Source organism: Chiloscyllium plagiosum, unplaced genomic scaffold, assembly GCF_037043375.1.
Source record: "Chiloscyllium plagiosum isolate Xiang-an unplaced genomic scaffold, Cpla_swu_hap1 HiC_scaffold_34, whole genome shotgun sequence".
Taxonomy (NCBI): domain Eukaryota; kingdom Metazoa; phylum Chordata; class Chondrichthyes; order Orectolobiformes; family Hemiscylliidae; genus Chiloscyllium; species Chiloscyllium plagiosum.
The window spans coordinates 11,953,210-11,977,458 of NW_028270172.1; the positions used below are offsets into that span (position 1 = coordinate 11,953,210).

At 40.8% G+C, this 24,249-nt stretch overlaps 1 protein-coding gene across 4 annotated transcripts in view; it reads left to right on the top strand.

Moving 5' to 3' along the window:
- Positions 1–24,249, top strand: part of LOC122564528 (palmitoyltransferase ZDHHC3) — a 67,126-nt gene that overhangs the window by 32,580 nt on the left and 10,297 nt on the right. Inside the window, exon 7 of one of the 4 annotated variants that reach the window (XM_043719569.2) lies at positions 280–1,537. The exons of 1 other annotated variant lie outside the window; for it this stretch is intronic. In XM_043719569.2, coding sequence (XP_043575504.1) covers positions 280–483 — 204 coding nt within the window. In that variant the 3' untranslated portion in view covers positions 484–1,537. Of the gene's footprint in view, positions 1–279; positions 1,538–16,566; positions 19,218–24,249 lie in introns of those variants that run through there. 2 more of the 4 variants (XM_087978488.1, XM_043719574.2) reach the window with 2 other exon arrangements.

Consider the following 24,249-nt stretch of genomic DNA (forward strand, 5'->3'; position numbering starts at 1 on the left):
AGGTTACCATATATTATCTTTCTGAAGGACTTTTGCTATAATTTACAATCAGTATGTAATACAGAACTTGCATTTTGCTGAAAGAAAAGGCATGCTGTCACAGCTTTACATCAATAACAATTTATACCGGATGAAAGCAATCAGCACTTCTTTTCTCATGCAATATAAATTATTGCTGCAAGTGTTCTGAGAAGCCCCGAATTATGTTCTGGTGGATATATTTGACATCAAACTGATTTCACTGCAGCCATTATATTTTGTTGTCATAATTGTTTCTAGGGCATAGAGCGTCTCAAAAATGAAACACCCACCTGGGAGAAGAAATTGGGATGGGAAGGAATGAAGGCAGCATTTGATGGAAACTTCTCCTTGGGATGGTTCAACCCTTTCTCTGGTCTTCATTGCAAGAGGAAGGGCAAAGCGGTTAATACAGATGACTTAGAAATGACTAAGGAAGATGTCACAGAAGCATTAACTGAGTAACAACACTAAGTCATTATTTAAATACTTGATAAAATCCGTTTTAATAGGATGAAAGTTTTTTTTCTCCACTTTGCTGGACAGTTTTAAAAACAAAGTTGCTTACTGGACCACTGACAGATCGCAGTGGAGTGACCCATGTACTGACAACTAATGAGAAATGCATTGTGCATCACTGGGCATCATGCTTTAGTATTATTAGTGTTTTTGTTAACATAATTTCCTGTGCTTCTGAAACAAAGCAAACGTACATGGGGTGTGGGTGAAAAGTAACTTTGGAAGCTGTTGAGTTATAAAATGCTTCAAAGTATTATAGCGTGAATTTTTAAAGTATCATTTGGATCTGCATTTTCTACTCCTATGGCATGGAGCTTGGAGAGGACTGCCAGGCAAATAACTTCCAAGATCAACACTATCCCTCTGTAAAACAACCAGCTGTGGGTTCCTGAGCATAATAGCTCAAGCCTAGACCCTTTGCTGAATCATTAAGGCCTGTGTGCCGAAACCCCATCCAGTGTTACAGGCCCAAGCAGGACAGAGTCATTTTCTGAGAAATATTTTTGCAAAACTTCAATCATTGCTACTTTAGAAGTGTTCATGCCTAGTAGATAATGGTTTTTTACCAACGTTATGTGAGATTTTGTGGTTCCCCTTTATCTTATGTATAAATGGCCCCAGGAATCTAGCAGTGAAACTTAAAATTTGTCCTATAATGATTAAAAGAGAAATTTGAACTATAACCTTCTGAAAGGATGACACTTTGAGATTACGTACAGTAAAAGTTCTTTTAAAATATCAATGGCTAAGGACAAAACACCATTAAACATTTTTGATAGAAAAATATTTTAAACCAAACAGAACCAAAATCTCCCATTTTGTTACATTACTCAACATCTTAAGTAGACATCTACATCTGGAACCAATCTAAAGTGTTTCATCTTTGTAACACAATTATAAAGTGGACCTTATGCGACTTTATGTTTTGTGTAACTCAGAAGTATGTCTGCACCTTGTATAAATTAAACTTTTTTTAAGAAACAATTTGGTCAGCGCATTTGTTCAGGCAAAGTTCAAGGATAAACCTTTTGGGAATCAGTGCTTGGAATTAAGATGGAATCTTACTGCATGAAATGTTAGAGAATTCCTTGAGCATATTTGTAAAGCACATACAGAGATCAAAACATTTACAGCTTCTTTAATTCTTCACACAGAGTTTGCTTCTCCAATCAAATACATTCCCACCCTCTTCTGGCCGACTCTCCTTTATAGATATTTTCTAATCAACCTGTTCAGAGGTGCCCTTACATACCTCTGGAACAAGTAGGTCTAGACACGGGCCTTCCTGGCTCCTCTTTATATACATTTTAATACAAACTAATTCACAATGCCTATGTGCCTTGTTAACTTCAGCTTCTAGGTATTTTGCATCCTATGAACAGAATGTAAGACTAATATGGCAAAGCAGCCCAGGAGGGAGAAGCAGCCTGTTTCTGCTCCTATTTCTAATGTTCCTTTGCATGGAATGTGAACCTAGAATTGTAACTCAGAATGAACACTTTCATGGAATGACTTACTTGTGCTTGTTTCGTAGACCAATATTCATATGCTGAATTAGGCAGCAAAAGACTTTCAGAGATTTACGAAGGTTTTATTGTCAATCTATAGCTTAGCACAAATACCAGTTGTTGTGGTTCTGTTCGCCGAGCTGGGAATTTGTGTTGCAGACGTTTCGTCCCCTGTCTAGGTGACATCCTCAGTGCTTGGGAGCCTCCTGTGAAACGCTTCTGTGATCTTTCCTCCAGCATTTGTAGTGATTTGTCTCTGCCGCTTCTGGTCGTCAGTTCCAGCTGTCCGTTGCAGTGGTCGGTATATTGGGTCCAGGTCGATGTGCTTATTGATTGAATCTGTGGATGAGTGCCATGACTCTCGGAACTCCCTGGCTGTTCTCTGTTTGGCTTGTCCTATAATAGTAGTGTTGTCCCAGACGAATTCATGTTGCTTGTCATCTACGTGTGTGGCTACTAAGGAAAGCTGGTCATGTCATTTCGTGGCTAGTTGGTGTTCATGGATGCGGATCGTTAGCTGTCTTCCTGTTTGTCCTATGTAGTGTTTTGTGCAGTCCTTGCTGGGATTTTGTACACTACATTGGTTTTGCTCATGCTGGGTATTGGGTCCTTCGTTCTGGTGAGTTGTTGTCTGAGAGTGGCTGTTGATTTGTGTGCTGTTATGAGTCCTAGTGGTCGCAGTAGTCTGGCTGTCAGTTCGGAAATGCTCTTGATGTATGGTAGTGTGGCTAGTCCTTTGGGTTGCGGCATGTCCTCGTTCCGTTGTCTTTCCCTTAGGCATCTGTTGATGAAATTGCGCGGGTATCCGTTTTTTTGTATAGGTGTTCTTCTTCCTCTTTTTGCAGTTCTGGTATACTGCAGTGTGTTGTGGCCCTTTTGAATAGTGTCTTGATGCAACTTCTTTTGTGTGTGTGTTGGGGTGGTTCTTTCGTAGTTAGCTGGAACTGACAATTGGAAGCGGCAGATTCAAACCACTACAAATGCCGGAGGAAAGATCACAGAAGCGCTTCACAGGAGGCTCTCAAGCACTGAGGATGTCACCTAGACAGGGGATGAAACGTCTGCAACACAAATTCCCAGCTCGGCGAACCAAACCACAACAACGAGCACCCGAGCTACAAATCTTCTCACAGACTTTGAACAAATACCAGTTTCCACAACTCCCTCTAGACAGTTTTTTTTTTAAATCTAGAAGCCAACAGACTACTGGGGAATAATTTGTTCTTTTGTTTTAACATGTTTGGGCACAAAATTATTTTTTTCTATTGGTCTGAAAATCAACAGTTTTATCACAAATAATCGAGCTGAGCCCACATGACCTAGTTATTTTAAATCAACTTGATCAGATGTGTTATTATACAACTCAGGAGCAGAAGGACTGGAACAGGAGCTTTCTGGCCCAGAAGTAAGGGTATACCACTGCACCACAAGAGTCCCAAGAACTCAGTTCTTTTAAAAGAAAACACCTAATCAGCCAAACAACTATTTATCAGATAACATAACACACTGCCCACCAGAGGAAGTGTCACAATAACAAAAAGAGGCAACTTTTTCCTGCAAAGGATGGTGCGTGTATGGAAGTGGTGGAGGCTGGTACAATTACAACACTTAGAAGACATCTGGATGAGTACATGAACAGGAAGAGTTTAAGAGGGAAATGGGCCAAATACTGACAAATGGACTAGAGTAATTTAGGATATCTGTGACTCTATAAACCTACTCGTTTTTTCAAATTTCACCATTTGCCATAGTGGGATTTGAACCCAAGTCTCCAGAACATTAATTTGGGGTTTTGGATGACTAGTCCAGTGCCATTACCAGCACCTCCACCCTAAGAACTCAACTTTATTTTTATTTAACCTATTTCTCTAATCAACCTTTTCAGAGACGTTATTACATTCCTCTTGAGCAGGGTGGTACTTGAACCCAGTCTCTCAGTCCAGGGGTAGGGACACCAACACAGCACCACAAGAACTTAGCTCTTGAACAAAATATCCAATGAACAACAAATGCTTTCAAATGACTCTGGAGTTGTTCAATTTGAGCCTTAAAAAGGATCTGCATTTCTAACGCTGACAGTGCTGTCCCAGTGAAGAGAAGGCAAACTTCACTAGTTCACAAAGTGAGGGTAAATTGAGAGTGCTGCCTTAGTCTGCAAATCTCCTGATAGTCAATTTTGGAGCAAGATTATTTGAAAGCCCAAGACTAACAACATGGATGGAAACTCTTCTTCAGATAAGGTCCTGTGTTCTTTCCACCTCCATCCTGAACTCTCCAAGGGGTGCACCTTGGTTTCACTCTGAAATTTCAGAGATCTTCAAGACAAATGAATGGTTTGGAATTGTGTTATAATCAGTGATGGCTCACCATTTTACAGGCTTTATTAGCTGCAAATTAAAGGTTCCATTTTCATACCGATTAAAGGTGGACTAATGCACGAGATGATATTCAAACGTATGTCTCTTGGTACCAAGACTAAATATGTTTGAATTAATAGAAAAATTATGCACTCTACCTAGCACTTCACATACAGGGGGAAAAAATCCAATGCAAATTGTTTTTTATTAGACTGTTTGAAAAGGCGAATAACAGTATTAAAGAACCAAAAACTTCTGTTTGTTAAAGATTTTATAGGAAGATAGCATTAACAATGTTTATTTTAGATTTTCAGAAAATCTTTGAAAAGATGCTGCCGACAGATTCTTTTACAAGGCTGAGTTTTATGGGATCAGTGGGAAATACTACCAACAAAGAAAACACTGGAGAAATTTAGCAGCATCTGTGGAGAAACAGAGTTTCAGTTCTAAGGAAGAGTTATATTAGACTCGAAATGTTAACTCTTGTCTGTCTCTCTGTGTCTGTCTCGTTCTCCCCCATCCCCACAGATACTGTCAGACCTGCTGCATTTCTCCAGTATTTTCTGTATTTCAGATTTCCACCATCTGCAGTATTTTGCTTCTAAATGGAAAACATGATGTGTCCTCGTGGTTTGAGCTTCCATGGGTTCACAACCCACAGTTCTGTCCTGCACTTTGGAGACTTTGCTAGCTTAGATTCAGTCTTTTCTACTTGTATGTGACAGTCGATTTCCCCTTTAGCTATGAGTAATTACCGTGTGACTCTGGTTGGATTTTGCAAATCCTTCAATTTACATTTTACATACTAGGGGCTGGAAACAACTGAAATATGGAGCTTGTTCAAGGAACAGCTACTGTGTGTTCTTGATAAGTATGTACCTGTCAGGCAAAGAGAAAGTGGTGGAGCGAGTGAACTGTGGTTTACTAAAGAAGTTGAATTTCTTGTCAAGAGGAAGAAGGAGGCTTATGTAAAGATGAGACGTGAGGGTTAGGGTGCTAGAGGACCTAAAGGGAGAGCTACGAAGAGCCAGGAGGGGACATGAGAAGTCTTTGACAGGTAAGAGCAAGGAAAACCTGAAAGCTTTCTGCAGGTATGTCAGGAATAAAAGAATGACCAAGGTAAGATTAGGGCCAGTCAAGGACAGTAGTGGGAAGTTGTGCATGGAGTCTGAAGAGATAGAAGTGCTATATGAATATTTTTCACCAGTATTCACACAGGAAAAAGACAATGTTGTCGAGGAGAATACTGAGATACAGGCTATTAGACTAGATGGGATTGGGGTTCATAAGAAGGAGGTGTTAGAAATTTTGGAAAGTGTGAAAATAGATAAGCTCCCTTGGCTGGAGGAGATTTATCCTAGGATTCTCTGGGAAGCTAGGAAGGAGATTGCAGAGCTTTTGGCAGCACTTCTCCTTTCTCTTCAGACTCCATGCACAACTTCCCACTACTGTCCTTGATTGGCCCTAATCTTACCTTGGTTACTCTTTTATTCCTGATATACCTGTAGAAAGCTTTCAGGTTTTCCTTGCTCTTACCTGTCAAAGACTTCTCATGTCCCCTCTTGGCTCTTCGTAGCTCTCCCTTTAGGTCCTTTAGCCTTCACGTCTCATCTTTACATAAGCCTCCTTCTTCCTCTTGACAAGAGATTCAACTTCTTTAGTAAACCACAGTTCACTCGCTCCACCACTTTCTCCTTGCCTGACAGGTACATACTTATCAAGGACACACAGTAGCTATTCCTTGAACAAGCTCCCTATTTCAGTTGTTTCCATCCCCTGCAGTTTCCTTCCTCATCCTAAATCTTGCCTAATCGTAATATAATTGCCATCACTAAAGTAAACAAAACTGAATTGTGGTCACCACCAAAGTGTTCACCCACCTCCAAATCTAACACCGACAACCCTGGTAATTATTGTTTACTTCGGTTGTGGTCAAGTGTTGGAAAGGATTATAAGAGAGGATTTATAATCCTCTAGAGAGGAATAATTTGATTAGGGATAGTCAACACAGTTTTGTGAAGGGTAGGTCCTAGCTCACAAACCTTGTTGAGTTCTTTGAGATGGTTACCTAACAGGTGGATTAGGGTAAAGCAGTTGATGTGGTGTATATGGATTTCAGTAAAGCATTTGATAAGGTTCCCCACGGTAGACTATTGCACAAAATGCAGAGGCATGGGATTGAAGGTGATTTCGTAGTTTGTATCAGAAATTGGCTCGCTGAAAGACGACATGGTGGTAGTTGATGGGAAATGTTCATCCTAGAATTCAGTTACTAGTAGTGTATCGCAAGGATCTGTTTGGGTCCTCTGCTGTTTATCATTTTTATAAATGATCTGAATGAGGGTGTAGAGGATAGGGTCAAAAATTAAACAGATGACACCAAAGTCGGTGGAGTTGTGGACAGTGCGAAAGAATGTTGCAGGTTACAGAGGGATATAGATAAGCTGGGCTGAGAGGTGGCAAATGGAGTTTAATATGAAAAAGTGTGAGGTGATTCATTTTGGAAGGAGTAACAGGAATAAGAATACTGGGTTAATGGTAAGATTCTTGATAGTGTGGATGAGTAGAGGAATCTTAGTGTCCATGTGCATAGATCCCTGAAAGCTGACACTCAGATTGGTAGGGTTGTTAAGAAGGCGTAAGTGTGTGAGCTTTTATTGGTAGAGAGATTGCGTTTCGAAGCCATGGAGTCATGTTGCAGCTGTACAAAACTCTAGTGTGGCCGCACTTTTAGTATTGTGTACGGTACTGGTCACCGCATTATAGGAAGGATGTGGAAGCATTGGAAAGGGTGCAGAGGAAATTTACCAGGATGTTGCCTGGTAAGGAGGGAAGATTAATGAGGAAAGGTTGAGGGACTAGAGGCTGTTTTCATTAGAGAGAAGGTTAAGGGGCGACTTAATAGAGGCATACAAGATGATCAGAGGATTAGATAGGGTGGTCAGTGAGAGCTGTTTTCCTCAGATGATGGCTAGCACAAGGGGACATAGCTTTAAATTGAGAGGTGATAGATATATGACAGATGTCAGAGTTAGGTTTTTTACTCAGAGAGTAGTAAAGGCAAGGAATGCCTTGCCAGCAATAGTGGTAGACTCGTCAACATTAAGGGCATTTAAATGGTCATTGGATAAACACATAAATGGTAAGGTTAGATAGGCATAAGATTGGTTTCACAGGTTGGTACAACATCAAGGGTCGAAGGGCCTGTAATGTGCTGTATTTTGTCTGTATGTATGTCTCTCTCTCTTTTGGGTTTACCAAACTGTGGCTGGGACACCCAATAACGTCAGCAACCAAGATTTTGGTGTTGTGAACTCCAATGCAGCAATGGCTACCATGGAGTTCCACCAAGTGCTGACAGTTTTAAATACCTTTTCAATCTTGCACTTTGATTTTAACAGTGGCCGTGGCCTAAGTTACGTCCTAAATCTAATAGGATTGTTTGTGCTTTTTACTGTGGATTAAATAGATTCTCTCCATAACTACCACTCTCACAGGTGTCTCCCTCCCTTTCCAAACCCCCCATGCCAACAGGCATCCTATCCTCTTCTCCAACCATTTGTACTCCTAGATCTGAGACCTCCAAAATGGCGTCATAATGGGAAGCTTTGCACTCAGAGGTTTAGGAAGCTCTGTCATTGTTTGGGGAGCACTGCTTAGTTGAGGATTAGGATGTTCTGCTCTCGTTGATGGAAAGCTTAGCTGTAGTTGAGGTTTGGAAGCTCCACTAGTTGAGGACTGGAAAGCTCTGCTCTCATTGATAGGAAATCTCTGTTCTAATTGAGGTTTGGAGAGCTTGCTCCAGTTGAGACTTGGAAATCTCTGCTCTCATTGATTGGGAAACTTGGCGATAATTGTGGTTTGGAAGCTCTGATTTAGTTGAAGAATAGGAAATTCTGCTCTAGTTGAGTCTTGGAAAGCTCCGCTCTAGTTGAAGATTTGTAAGCTCTGCTCTAGTTGAAGTTTGGAAAGCTTTGCTCTTATTGATTAGAAAGCTTGGCTATAGCCGAGGATTGGAAAGCCAAGCTCTAGGTGAGGCTTGGGAACCTTTGTTCTAATTGAGGTTTGGGAAACTGCTCTCATTGAATTTTGGGAAGCTTGGCTGTAATTGTGGCTTGGGAAGCTCTGTTCTGGTTGAAGTTTGGGAAATTTGGCTGTATTTGAGGTTTGCAAAGCGCTCCTCTTGTTGGATTTTGGGAAGCTTTGCTCTCGATTGGGAATTTTGGCAGTAGCTGAGGTTCAGAAAGCTCTGTTCTGGTTAAGGCTATCTTTTTTACTGTCACAAAGATATAACTGCTAATGTTACTGCTACATCATCTTATGCATCACCACTTCATTATCATATCAATTTTTATTATCCAGCAGCTACAATGGATTAAGAATTAGTTATGTTCTGTGCATAGGTTTGTGATAGCTTTAGACACGCTCAAACTGCAGTTACCAACACAGTTGCTGAGTGATAGTTGATTGGAAGTTTAACTGTCTTCACGAAAGATGATATATGGACTGAGGGAATGCTACACTCATCCTCGTCCTACAGGTGTTTCTGCTCCTTAACGCTTCTCATTAGATCTGCAGTCAGGGAGACCTCCCATTCCCTGGCTGCCACAGGAAGGAGAGCAACAGGAGGGTAATGGAAGTCGCCTGCTGAAGAGTATAAGAAAGTCAAAAGTTCAGCTCATAGCTGAAGAGTATGCTAAGGCTGAAAAGAGACTAATTTGGCCTGAGAGAGTGGCTGGTAGGGGGAAGGAGAAAGTTTGTGTTGGATGGGTCAAGACATTAGCTTTAATCCAGAGGAAACTGTGGCTCAAGCAATTCTGGTTGTTGAGTGTGGAGACAAAAACCTCAAGGGAGGCTGTGAAGGGGTTAACATTGTACAAATATATCAACATGACTCTTGAAAGGAGAAATGTTTTAAATATTTTTTCCTGCTATTCAGAGTTGATGGGTGATTAAAACTTGTTTACATGAACTGCTCTATGTGGAGTGTTATTTCCCCCTTGTCTTGCAGTTTTCAAATTGAACAGTTACAGTTTTTATCCATTTTTCATAGTTCAGACACTTATGATTCCTGTTTGGTTTGGGCTTCATAATTGTAATTGGCAATTACAGTGTGTCTTAAGAGTCTAAGCACACATTTAATATCTGAACCTCAGCATTTGGAAATATGAGAAATTAAATTCAATTCTATTCACTGATTGAAAACAAACAGTATATAGTTCTAATGAAATACCCAACAATTTCAAATATTAATTCTCTCTCCACAGCTACTGCCTGGCTAGCTGCCTTTGCCAATATTTTCTGCTTCTCTTTTCATGAAAAATTGTATCTAAAAGTATCTAAAATCTGGAAGAATCCACAAAACCCTTTTTTAAATTATCTCCCTTCATTTTCGTTTTAATGTTAGGACATTAAAGAACTTAACAGCAACTGAAACAACAGGAAATGATTCAGGACAACATGTTTTCCTGTATCTTTGCTGTAAAGCAAACAATCATACATTATTATGAGAAAGGATTGCGCACAACTCTAGCCACGATACCATCAACTCTCTTTGCATTTATTAAAATACGAGACAAATCTGGTTAATTTAAAGAGAAATGTGACATGATTTTTAAATATAAAATTCAATAGGGACATGGTTGTCAGTGAGATACTGTTTCTCTTAGTCATGGAATCATGTGGGGCTGTGATCCCACTAACTTTTTCATTTCTGCACAGACTTTTGAGGTTCCGTGCAGCATCAAATCAGTAGTGCAATCAATAATTGCCATGCGCAGACCCTCAGAGCAGCTTAGAAGGGATATTGGGAGGGACATCAGTCTCAGGATAAGGGGGTGTGCACATTTAGAAATGAGATGTGGAGAAATTTCTTCAGTCGAAAGGTTGTGAATCTTTTGGAATTCTTTACCCCAGAGAATTATGGATGCTATAATGGGTGAATATACATAAGGCTGGGACAAACTGAATTTTGGGGCTAGATATTATATTTGCCTGCAGGTGAGTTTGAAGAGTAGAGGCAAATAAAATCCATCTAGTGGTCTGCCCTTCCCGAACTGTCTAATATTTAAAGAGTGCAAGGAATCTATATAAATTTACAGACAAGAAAATCCTTACCTCATCTGGCCTACATGTCACTCCAACTCTACAGAAATATGGTGACGCTTAACAGCCCTCTGGGCAATTAGGGAAAAAAAAAACTGGCCCAGCCAGTGATGCCTCTATCTGTTGAATACGTTAACAAACTTAAAGGCTACCCAAGAGCCATCTCCCTGCCAAATTAATTTTAGCTACAGCAGGAAGTAGACCCATGCCATGCAGGTGGCCTGGCAACTTTATGACTATCCCTTTGCCCGCACAGCTAGAGTCATAGAAATCTACAGCACAGAAAAGGGCCTTTTGGCCCATCACACCTGCACTGGTCAAAAACCACCTAACAATTCTAATCCTATTTTCCGGTTTGGCCCATAGTCTCGTATTCCTCAGCATCACAAGTGCATATCTAAATACTTTTTAAATGTTGAGGGTTTCTGCTTCCATCACCCTTACAGACAGCGACTTCCAGATTGCCACTGCTCTCTGGGTGAAAAAGCTTTTCCACACATCTCTTCTAAAATTTTTTTCCCTTTACCATATCCCCTTTTCATTTACTCCTCCATTAAAGGGGGAAAAAAAAATTCTTCCTGTCTACCTTTTCAATTTCCCTCAATTTTATGCATCATATTCTGTCAGTCTCTCCTCATAATGAAAACTCTAAGGCCCTGGCAACATCCTGGTAAATGTCTGGCTCTTCCTTTCCAAGGCTTCTCTGACTCCATTTCTGGGGGCAGGCTGTCCACTAATATTCATTACAAACCCAAGGATTCTGATATATCCCCCTACTGAACTCCTCGCACCTAATGATTCCATTTGTTTCTCAGTGTCTCCATCTCAAATGCATCTATTCTGATGATGCCAACTTCTATAATGGAACTTTCAACATGACTTCCATTTCCTCAACCAAAAGACACCCATTATGATAGACATTATTTAAACTGTGTCTGACCACCACCCCCTCACCATTCCCCCAGACTTCAGTTCTCACACTCTCCAAGAAACATGACAGGGTATCCTTTACATTACATTCTACCCCAATAGCCTCAGCATTCAAAGCAGCATCTTCTGCCATTTCTAGCATCATGGCATCAAATACATTTCCCTGTATTCATTTGTGGGTCCCTGACAGCATCAGAGGCTGCTCCCCAAACATCATTCAATCCCCTTTAGCCTTTCCCTCTGGCCTCTTGTATCCTGCTTCCACCAACTCCTCATCCTTCCCTTACTGAGACCCCAAGCCCAGACTTACCTAGGCTCAGGATGGGTCTGCAGTGGCCACAGTGCCTGGTAGCACTACTGTGCCCACAGCTGTCACTGTTTCCAAATGGTCAGTAACTTTCTACCGAGGAATTTAACTCCAAGAAAGGGCTGAAATCTTACTGCTTCTAATACTAATTTGTTGCAGGGCAACCGTGTGGATTATGGGCATGCTTCCCAAACACTGTTTAATCAGGATTGGGACAAGACACCATGCAAAATTCAGATCTTATTATTAGGACATTGTGGGATATGACAAGTGGAGAGGAAAACTGAGCAGAAGCCAAAATCAACATAATTCTACTGAATAGCAGAGTAAGCTCGATGGGCTGACAGGTGCAGGAGTGGGCCTATCACATGAACTCTTGTGAATTCAATATGTTAAAAACAGGCTGCTTTTGTCAATTCAGCAAAACCCAAATTAACCTTTTTTGAATTTGCTTCAATTCTGCAAGATTACTTTGAGAAAAGTCTTGATAGCAGTGAGATCCTAGCAATGCAGTGATCCTTGCTGGATTTCTCTTTATGACTTTATAACTCTTTCATAGATCTGGAGCACAGCTCCAAGCTGTATTACAGGATAGCAAGCAGCAGTATTTTATTTTGCAAATGGCAAATTGAAATATTCCCACCAAATCTTGACTTAGTTAATCTTTTTACAGAAAATTTGAGCACTGGAGTATTTATTTTTACAGTTAGGGAGCAGTGAAAAATCCGTGTTAGCTTTTAATGAGCTTGTGTCAAAAACCAAAAACTTGCTTAACCATATTTTGAGCAATGCACAGGCAAGTAGCAATCAAAGCCCATTAGGTTAACACCTGGCTATTAGGGTACTTGAGTGGACCCTAAGAGTTTGAGTGTAACTCGATATTATCCTACTACCTGAGCTTGGTTCTGTATTTGAGATTAGTGACGTTGGGAAATATAAGATTGATGTAATAGTGAAGTGAGGTTCAATTTATTTCTAAGTCCTGATGAATGTAAACTGCTGAAGCTCTGGCTGGCACCCTGCCTCACTGCTGCCAAGCACATATGATATGAATGGGGCTAAAGGAATTACTTATTAGTACATTAGTAGTGTGGGATATAAATGAATTAATGTTATTTCTGCAAGTATAAATTCTGATACAGAATGGGAATGAGAAAATACATATTCAGCAAAAAGAAAGCATGAGACGTGAATACAGAACAATGGTGGATATATGGGCAAACAGGAAAGCATCTGTTTCCCCCTTACATGGGGACACAGGAACAAACCCTAATCAAAGAGGTCAAAGTGGCCTCTGGATGGAAATAGATGCTGATAGAAGAAAAGATATGCCTAATCAATAATCTATAATAGACTGACGTCAAACACCCTTATGGGAGTCAGAGATAAGAGTTTGTCACGGACAAAACAGGATATACAGAAGTTGTGGGATAAGTCTTAAGGAAATGAGTGACGTAAGCGAAGCAGGGAACAAACAATGGAATAAGGAAAAATATGGGGATTCAAACTGTATAAATTTCGAGAGTTTGTTGGATTTGGTGTGCATTTTGTCATTACCTTACCTGGTAATGAGACAGGGCACCCACCTATAGGTGTATAAATAAATGGCGGATTCAGATATTTGTCTCGGACTGAAATTATTAAAGTGAGTGAGCTTTTGTTTCTCACAATTGGGGGCTCGTCCGGGATTTTCTTCCATCACCGGGGGGAGTGGCTGGCCTTGGACACTGGGAAGACGCGTCCCGTTCCCCATTGAGGAGCGGTCTCGTGTCCCGGTTTGGTCTGCTCCCTTGGGTGACTGATGTGAATCCTATAAGAGAGACATCTGAATCAGACAGTGATAGAAGCTCGATAGAAAATACGGTGACAAAAGGGGCCAGGCAACTCTGTGCACAGACCAAGGTAAGAAAATTGACTTTTAAGTATTGCCTTGGTGGCCGGGATTGAGTTTTAGTAGTTAATAAGGGACTAACGAAGGAACTCAATATGGCTTGCGCTTTGGGTAAGAAAAAAGCCTCCGGGGAAACAAAGTAAGGAAAAGACAATGGAAATGGAGGCGGGGTCCCTTACAACATTCCTCCGGAAAGTCCTTTGGGCAGGATGTTGTGGAAATTGGCAAAATAATACTTGTGCAAGGGAGAAAGATGATTAAATATTGTTGCTTTGTATGGACTAAGGACTCCATTCTTCGTCCCGCTGTCTTCTGGCCAAAGTACAGATCGGACGAAGACTGGGTTTGTGAATATCTGAGTTTATATGTCAATGTGCGAGAGAGAGAGAATGAAAAGAGCTGTACAGCTGGTAGGAAGTTTAACCCTTTGTGATTTGGTTTGAGTGAACATTTGTTTGTTGGTGATTGAATGTTTGTGTTTTATTCCCTGTAGCTTGAGTTCCAGGACTGTTTTGAATCTGATTTTTGTTATGGAAATTTAACATGATTTCTTTTAAGGTTAAGGATTCTATTGTGATTATGAAGAAAAAAAAGGAATGATAACTCCTGTTCTTTTTACAGATCATGACTGCCTTACTATCAGTTTCTAACTAATCTATTTTATCTTTACATAAAAACGATTTATGGAGGACAGTTGAAGTTTCAGTTCAACATTAGATTGTAGTAAAAGCAAAATTCTATGGTTAATATCTGTGACCTTGGATTCAGCCATTGTTCATGCATTAGAAGTTTTTTTTTTAAAAAAACTTGAGTAGACAAATTCTTTTAAGGCAAGTTCTGATTATTTTACGACTTATAGTATTGTAATTGAGCAATGATTGGTCAGGACTATTTAAGGAAACTAATTCTGGATCTAAATTAAAGGACTAAAACTGGGTAATTACAGTGAATTGCAAAATTGGGAACTGTATGCATTTTGCATTTTGACTATTAAATACTGAAGAAATGAACGTAAATATATATAAATATATTTATACGTTAGGAACAGGCTTTGAAGGTTAGTCAAGCATGAATTGATGAATTGGTGTTTGAAGTTATGGGGAGCTAGAAATATTGCAATATTTCTTTAAAAAAAAAAGAAAAAGGGGAAAAACGTAACGACTTATCCCCTTTGGGAGGTACCCATAGGGGACAAAGAGATTGGGTTTGTAAGTGCCCCCCTCACCAGTGGGGAGGTCAGAACATTTAAAAAGGAAATGGAGGTCCTGGTTGAGGATCCGGTGGGGTTGTCTGAACAAATTGTTCAATTTTTGGGGCCCAGTCTGTATACCTGGGCTGAATTAATGTCTATTTTGAATATATTATTTACTGGGGAGGAAAGGGGACTTGTACGAGGAACTGCCATTAAAATATGGGACAGGGAACACCCGATTGGAGATGGGGACGCTGGACAGGGAGAGATGAAGTTTCCCCTCAGAGACCCCCAGTGGGAAAACCAAAACCCAGAGCATAGAGAAGAAATGAGGGAATTGAAAGACCTGATTCTAAAAGGAATAAGGGAGGCAGTTCCGAAGTCACAGAATTTGATTAAAGCCTTTGAAATTAGACAGGAGAAAGATGAGACTCCCTCAGCTTTCTTGCAAAGATTAAGGGACTCAATGCGGAAATACTCTGGAATGAACCCTGAGGACCCAGTGGCACAGGGTCTTTTGAAAGTACATTTTGTGACAAGAGCATGGCCAGACATACAGAGAAAGATACAGAAGATAGAAGGATGGAGTGAAAAACCATTAGATGAATTGTAGAGAGAGGCACAGAAAGTGTTTGTAAAGAGGGAGAGGACAAGGGGGAACATTTGATAGAGGGTTTGAGCGACAGGGCAGAGATGGAAGTCGCTACAGGAAGGATGCTATTATTGTGGAAAGATAGGGCATTTTAAGCGGGAGTGTCCTGATCTACAAAGGGAAGAAAAGGCAATTCCGCTTATGAATTATGATGAAGAATAGGGGTGTCAGGGGTTCCTGCCCTCGGGGGCCCACCAGGAACCCTTGATAAACTTGAAGGTGGGACCGTGTAGGGAGGAGGTAATCTCCCTAGTAGATACGGGGCAGCACGGTCATCGCCGAAGTTTAAACCAAAGAAAGTAGAAATGTTTACACGGTCAATTACTGTTTCGGGGGTGAAAGGGGAAGGATTTACTGTTCCAGTATTTGAACCTATGATGATAGAAGGTCCTAAGGATAGGATCACAGGGGAACTGCTATATATCCCTGATATAGGAAGTAACTTACTGGGGAGAGATTTAATTATCCTTTTAGGACTGGAGATTGGAATTCAGGAAGAAGAATTAGTTGTACAACTGGCAATATTGACAGAGGATGCAGAGAGAGAGACCCTATTGTATGGGTTAGAGAAGGGAATCGTGGAAAACTACAGATCCCTCCCCTTACAATAAATTTAAAACGGAAAGGGGACGTTGTCTGTGAACGACAATATCCTATTTCCATAGAAGGTAAACGGGGACTGCAGCCAGTAATTGAGGGACTGATTAGAGATGGTTTGTTGGAGCCATGTATGTCTCCTTATAATACCCCAATTCTACCAGTACGGAAATCTGATGGAACTTATCGATTGGTGCAGGATTTGAGAACATTAAATCGAATAGTACAGATCAGGCATCCAGTGGTGCCAAACCCCTACACATTATTAAGTAAGATCCCTCATGATCACAAATGGTTTAGTGTGATAGATTTAAAGGATGCCTTTTGGGCTTGTCCCTTGGCGGAGGAAAGATTTGGGACTATCCCCCTATGAAATCTTATTTGAATTACCTTATCTGGGAACACAGGGAGAATTGCCAATTCCCGAAACTAAAGATTTGTTTTTAAAGAAGTATATACTGGGCTTGTCCTCCTCTTTATCTTTCCTCAGAAAACAGGGTCTATTGGCACAGACTCCGCCCCTTGAATTTGCTGTTCATCCCATCCGGCCAGGAGATTGGGTCTTAATGATTTTATGGACAGAGACTAAGCTGCAGCCAGACTGGGAAGGGCCGTACCAGGCTCTTTTGACTACCGAAACGGCAATAAGGACAGTGGAGAAAGGCTGGACTCACTACATTCGGATCAAAGGGCCAGTGGACCCTCCAGTTGAGGAAGAAGTCTGGACAGCCGAATCAACACAAGACCCGCTGAAACTCAGACTAAAGAGACTTTGAGTAATTGACTATACAGTGGCGATGCGGGCGCGGGATTATTTCTGTAAGATTGTATATTAAGCTTTTTTGTGTTTTAGCATAATGATCAGAATACTGGGAATGCTTAGAGTTATGATGCTAGCCCTCTTGGTATTAGGATTTTGTCACATATCATTTTCATATGTATTATTAATGGTTCCTGAGTCTGATAATCCACAAGTAATAGACACTGATATATGTAGCTTAGTAAATTGTGGGAATGTAGCTAATCAGAGACAATACCGCAACTCAGAGATACATCTTAAGTCCTTTGGGGATGGCCTCGGGGATGGTACCTGGTATAATGGTCTTGTCACAATACACCGGGCCCCCTTCCGACCAGCACGCGATTGTCCCAATAAAAAGTGTAACCCCATATATTTAACGATAAGAAAAACCACATGGCACGGAGCGGTTTTGGGAGGTGGCACTTATGAGGTACAATTAAATGAAACATTTGGGATTGAAATGAAAGCTAATAGGAAGGAGTTTGTGGGCTGTTGTTTTCGAATTAGCATAGGACAGGGAAAAATGGGTAGAATTACTGGGTAATGAGATACAACCTTTCACTCCTCTCAATGATCCTACAGTAGTAAAAATTATAGAGGTAAAGGATTTGAAACAGACCATCGAGATAGAGACTGGGTACGGGGATACAAATGCCTGGGTTGAATGGGTAAGGTATACTGTAAAAAGGTCTGAACAAAAGCAATTGCTATGCATGTGCCTCCGGTAGGCCAGTGGCCCAGGTGGTTCCCTTTCCGCTCGGGTGGAAGCGAGACAGGAAGGGCATGAAATGTATGATAGCCCTGTACCAGGATGTGACTGCATGGAATGATAGGAATTGTACCTCCCTATCTCTGATGTTCACTCCCTTGGAGGAGAAAGATGCAAAAGTTCCCCCCACATTTTCCGCCGCAGTTGGAAATCACACGTCATGTGTGCACAGGCGAGGTACGAGTCGGTCGAGACATTTGGGGGAGCTGAAATTATGTACAGAGATTAAGAATGTTACCGAAACGAAGAAGGGAGGGAACTACTCAGCATTAAAGGTTCCCCGAGCGGATCTGTGGTGGTACTGTGGAGGAAAAATATTGAGACCCACCCTACCTCCGGATTGGAAAGGGATATGCGCAATTGTACAATTGGCAATTCCATTTACCTTGGCATTTGAGAAGGAAAAGATAGTAGGGAAAAAGGGAAGGGGTAAGAGATTACTGTTAGATAATTCTTTGGATGACAGGATTTATCTTGATTCGAAGGAGTCCCTAGGGGAGTACCTGAATTCAAAGCTCGTAACCAGATTGCAGCAGGCTTTGAGTCAGCTCTCTTTTGGTAGGTAACAATTAATAAAAATGTAGACTGGATAAATTACATTTTTTATAATCAACAGCGATTTATAAAATTATACAAGAGAGGCGGTTAAAGGAATATCAGAACAGCTTGATGCGACAAGTAGGATGGCATGGGAAAACAGAATAGCCCTTGATATGATTTTAGCAGAGAAAGGGGGTGGTGGTTTTTATCCTTACTTCCCTGATAGTAGTAGTCGGGGTATTGGTGGCCATTGGCTGTTGTGTCATACCCTGTATACGAGGGCTCACCCAGAGGCTGATTGAAACAGCCTTGGTGAAACGAATGCCCCTGAGGGGACATTTGACAGAGGAACTTTATCAACTAAATAATAAGGAGATGAGTGAGACTAAGATGGATGAAATCTCTGAAATGATGCTTGCGAATTTTGGGAACAATGTTTAAAAAAAAAAGAGACAAAAATGCAGAAGATAACAGATAGTAATGAAAAGAAAAAGGGGAAATTGTGGGATATAAATGAATTAATGTTATTTCTGCAAGTATAAATTCTGATACAGAATGGGAATGAGAAAATACATATTCAGCAAAAAAAAAGCATGAGACGTGAATACAGAACAATGGTGGATATATGGGCAAACAGGAAAGCATCTGTTTCCCCCTTACACGGGGACACAGGAACAAACCCTAATCAAAGAGGTCAAAGTGGCCTCTGGATGGAAATAGATGCTGATAGAAGAAAAGATATGCCTAATCAATAATCTATAATAGACTGACGTCAAACACCCTTATGGGAGTCAGAGATAAGAGTTTGTCACGGACAAAACAGGATAAACAGAAGTTGTGGGATAAGTCTTAAGGAAATGAGTGACGTAAGCGAAGCAGGGAACAAACAATGGAATAAGGAAAAATATGGGGATTCAAACTGTATAAATTTCGAGAGTTTGTTGGATTTGGTGTGCATTTTGTCATTACCTTACCTGGTAATGAGACAGGGCACCCACCTATAGGTGTATAAATAAATGGCGGATTCAGATATTTGTCTCGGACTGAAATTATTAAAGTGAGTGAGCTTTTGTTTCTCACAGTAGCAAAGCTGGGAGGCTTAGTGCATACATGTCAGCTAGTCTTTATTTCTCCCAGCCCCATAGAGTCTCTGCTATCATAGATTTCTCTCTGGCCTTTTGGATGGAACACTGTCTCCAGTCTTTACATTTGCTGATAATTTTGTCCTTAGTAGTGCAAATATTTTATACTGTACCACAGAGGACAGGCTAGCATTAGTTCATATATTAAAGCATTTCCAGCAGAAAGAATATTTTGTTTGAGGAATAAATATTGGCCAAACACACTGGGCAGAACACCTCCGCTCTTTTTTGAAATATTGTGGTCAGAATATATATGGTCTGACTTAACTGTGTAAAGTTACATTTCAGTAACTGTGCTTTGAAGTTCTGGATCATCAGTGGGAGCAGAATTGTTTTTAACCAAAGACTGTGACCTTGCAGCCTGCTATATCCCTCACTCTACCTTTAACATCAAACTAAAGGATCAACCCTGATTCAAGAAGTGTGCAGAGGTCATGCCAGGAGCAGCAGCAAGCAAACCTAAAATGAGTGTCTATCCTGTGAAATACAAAACAGGGCTAGTTATACGCCAAACAGTAGAAAACAAAGTGTTAGACAGAGATAAATAGTCCCACAATCAACAGAATGTACAAACATATGAATTAGGGGTAGAAATAAGTCATCCACCCTTCAAGCTTGCCCCCTCATTCCATGGTTGATCTGTTCACATCCCAAATTCCACATTTCCATCTACCCCAATAACCTTTGATCCTCAAGAATTTATTACCTCCACCTTAAAAAAAAACATTCAACAATAGTGTCTTCACCACGTTCTGAACCAGAGAATTCTGAAATTGCACAACCTTTCAAGAGAAAAAAAAAATGTAATCTCTGTCCTGAAATAATTAACTTTCAAACAATGACTAGGCGAAAGTGAGGACTGCAGACACTGAAGATTAGAGTTGAGAGTGTGGTGCCTGAAACATCAACTCTCCTGCTCCTCTGATACTGCCCGACCTCCTATGCTTTTCCAATACCATACTCTCGACTTCAAAACAGAGACTCCTAGTTCTGGTCTCACCCACAAGAATAAACATCCCTTCCATTTGCACTTTTAAGGATTGTCAGGATCTTACACACTTCATTCAAATCATCATGGAAACAGATCTTTCAGTCCAACTAGCCGACACCGACCATGTTCCCAAACTAAACTAGTACTATTTGCCTGACTTTGGCCCATATCCCTCAAATCTCTCTTATTCATGTACTTATCCAAAAGTCTTTAAAATTGTGCCTACATCCACCAGTTTCTCTGGCAGTTCATTCCACACACAAACTATTCACGGCCTTTCTTGTCTCATCGCAAAAATATGTCACAGTTTCAAACGCCACCACCCTAGGGAAAAGATCCTTACTGTTAACCTTCTGTGCCACTCATGATTTTATAAACCTCTATAAGGTCAGCCCTCAACCTCTTATGCTCCATGGAAAAAAGTCCCAGTCCATCCAGCTTATCTTTATAACTTACATTCCCAGCAACATCCTGGTAAATCTTTTCTGAACTCACTCCAATTTAATAATATCCTTCTTATAGCAGGGTGACCAGAAATGTGCACAGTACTCCAGAAGAGACCTCACTAACATCCTGTAGAACCTCAACATGACACCCCGACTCCTATACACAAAGGTCTGAACAATGAAGGCAAACATGCCAAATGTCTTTAACTGTCTATGTGTGACAAATTTCAAAGAATTATGTACCTTAACCCCTAGGTCTGTTCTAAAAAACATTACTCAGGGCCTTACATCAATTATATAATATGATATTGCTCTTCCAAACACCAGTAAAAAAAAAAGGCCAGTTTGCCAATCTTTCCTCCTAAAGCAACTCACTCATTCCAAGTATCAATCTAGTAAATCTCCTCTGAACTGCCTTCAATGCATTTACATTCTTCCTTAAATAAAAGGAGATCTAAACAGCATAAGGAGCAACAGGAATAAAAAGTATGGGCCAATGGCAAGATTCTCAGTAACGTAGATGAGCAGAGAGAGATCTGTGTCCATGCACATAGATCCCTAAATGTTGCCACCCAGATTCATAGGGTAGTTAAGGCAGCACAGGATGTGTTATCTTTTATTGGTAGAGGGATTGAGTTGCGGAGCCACAAGGTCATGCTGCAGCTGTACAAAACTCTGGTATGGCCACACAGTATTGCGTACAGTTCTGGTCACCGCATTATAAGAAGAATGTGGAAGCTTTGGAAAGGGTTCAAAGGAGATTTACTAGAATGTTGCCTGGTATGGAGGGAAGAAAGTGAGGACTGCAGATGCTGGAAATCAGAGCTTAAAAATGTGTTGCTGGAAAAGCGCAGGTAAGGGAGCATCAAGGGAGAAGGAGAATCGACGTTTCAGGCATAAGCCCTTCTTCAGGAATGAGGAGGGTGTACCAAGCAGGCTAAGATAAAAGATAGGGAGGAGGGACTTGGGGGAGGGGCGTTGGGAATGCAATAGATGGAAGGAGGTTAAGGTGAGGGTGATAGGCCGGAGAGGGGGTGGGGGCGGAGAGGTCAGGAAGAAGATTGCAGGTCAAGAAGGCGGTGCTGAGTCTGAGGGTTCCTCATTTTACCCCCCCCCCCCCCCACCTTTTCTCAGTCCCAACCCTCAGACTCAGCACCTTCTTGACCTGCAATCTTCTTCCTGACCTCTCCGCCCCCACCCCCTCTCTGGTCTATCACCCTCATCTTAACCTCCTTCCACTTATCGCATTCCCAATGCCCCTCCCCCAAGTCCCTCCTCCCTACCTCTTATCTTAGCCTGCTTGGCATACCCTCCTCATTCCTGAAGAAGGGCTTATGCCCGAAACGTCAATTCTCCTTCTCCTGTGGTATGGAGGAAGGACTTATGAGGAAAGGCTGAGTGACTGGAGGCTATAGAGAGAAGGTTGAGAGGCGACTTAATTGAGACATAAGATAATCAGAAGGTTAGATAGGGTGGATAGTGAGAACCTTTTTCCTAGGATGGTGACAGCTAGCATGAGGGAATTAGCTTTAAATTGAGGGTTGATAGATATAGGACAAATGTCAGAGGTAGTTTCTTTATTCAGTAGTAGGAATGTGGAATGCACTGCCTGCAACAGTAGCAGACTCGCCAACTTTAAGGGCATATAAATGGTCATTGGATAAACATATGGATGAAAATGGAATAGTGTAGGATAGATAGGCTTCAGATTGTTGCACCGATCTGTGGAACCAGAGGGCCGAAGGGCCCGTATTGCAATGTTCTATAGCATACAGTATTCGCGATATTGCCTCTCTAATGCCTGTTTAACTGAAGTATAACATTCCGATTTTTCTGTTTAAATCCTCTCAATGAGATAACACTCCATTAGACTTCATAATCACTTGTTATACCCACACAATCTTTGACTCATGCACCAGAATACCCTAATCCTTCTGCACTTCAAAAGTTCTGTAGTTGCTCCTTTGAAAGAGATTTTTCACTTTTCCTGCAAAATGAGAAAAATGATTTTGCCACATTACACTCCATGCCTGATGTTTGCCTATTTACTTAAGCAGTCAGCATCCTCGTTGTGTAATGTTCACAACATATTTTCTTACTTACCTTTGTATCATCTGCTAACTTAGCCACCATGTCTTCAATCCCCTCATTTAAGTCATTCATCTAGATTAAAATTTGAGGGCCCACCAAAGAACCCTGCAGGAGCACATTTGTCACATCCTACCAAGGTGAAAAAGATTTTGTGTGTATTGTTTTCCACCAGCTAGCTAATCTTCTATCCACACTAACATTTTAACCCCAACACTGAGCTTCTACCTACAACCCATTCTAAAAGAAGAAAGACTTAACAACAATCTAGGTTTGTTCAATATAATAATTTCAGTTGCATGACAGATCTTTTGCTATAAACTCGGTGTCTTATGATCCTGCTCCACAGATACTTGATGAAGCAGTAGCGCTCCAAAAGTAATACTTCCAAATAAACCTGTTGTTGTTGAGAGATTTATGTACAAATATCACACTCACAGGCACACTGGTGGCGAGGTTAACATTTGCATAAAGCATTTGGTTCTACTAACATGTCATGCTTTAAGTGATCAGATAGGCTACTGATTGTTATACCCTCAAGTCACATGCTATAAGGATGCCATTAACATCTCTCAGATATACTGAACTAGCTGAGTGGGCATTGTGGTCAGTATGGTGGTCATTGGGCTGAAGGGTCTGTTTCCATGCGGTGTTACTCTATGACATCGAGAGATAAAACAACACTGGGGTGGGAAAGCAGCAGATAAGAATGAAATTAAATTAGGGCAGTCTCATCAGTCTTGACAATGAAGGAAGCAGATCAGAGGAGGATGATATGGGCAATTATTTCACAGTCTTCAAGTTTTTGACTGGTCATTTTAGTAGTGTGGTAAGAAAGAAGCTAGCTTAGAGTTTTCAGCAGGCCGGTTCAAGGTCTGACAGATTAAGTTTGATAAACAGGGAGAATGAAAGCAGAAGCAGACAAACAGTATAAGGAGATCTTAGTTGCATGTTGGCACAAAAACTGTACACATTTCAGATCAAACTTCTCATTCCTTAGGAAAGTAAAAAAAGTCAAATGAGAATCTGTTTAAAAATAAAGTGAATCACATTGAATGTGTACAATTTAGCAATTAGTGTAGTTTGATTAAACAATGCTGACACTAAGTAAGAAGGGCAAATCACGTACGACAAATTTAGAAGATCTGAGATAACATGCAAGATAGATAAAAAGGGAAGCAGTAGACTTACAATCTGATTGAGAAGGTCTTTGTTAAGGTACCATACATTAGGCTGCTTAAGAGCACTATATTAGTATAAAGGATTGGTTAAACAATTGAAGATAGAAAATTAGGGTGAAGGGAATTTTTCAGGATGTAACTAGTGGAGTGCCACAAGGATCAGTGATGGGTCCACAATTATTTACAATAGACGGCATAGGTTTAGGGTGAGGGG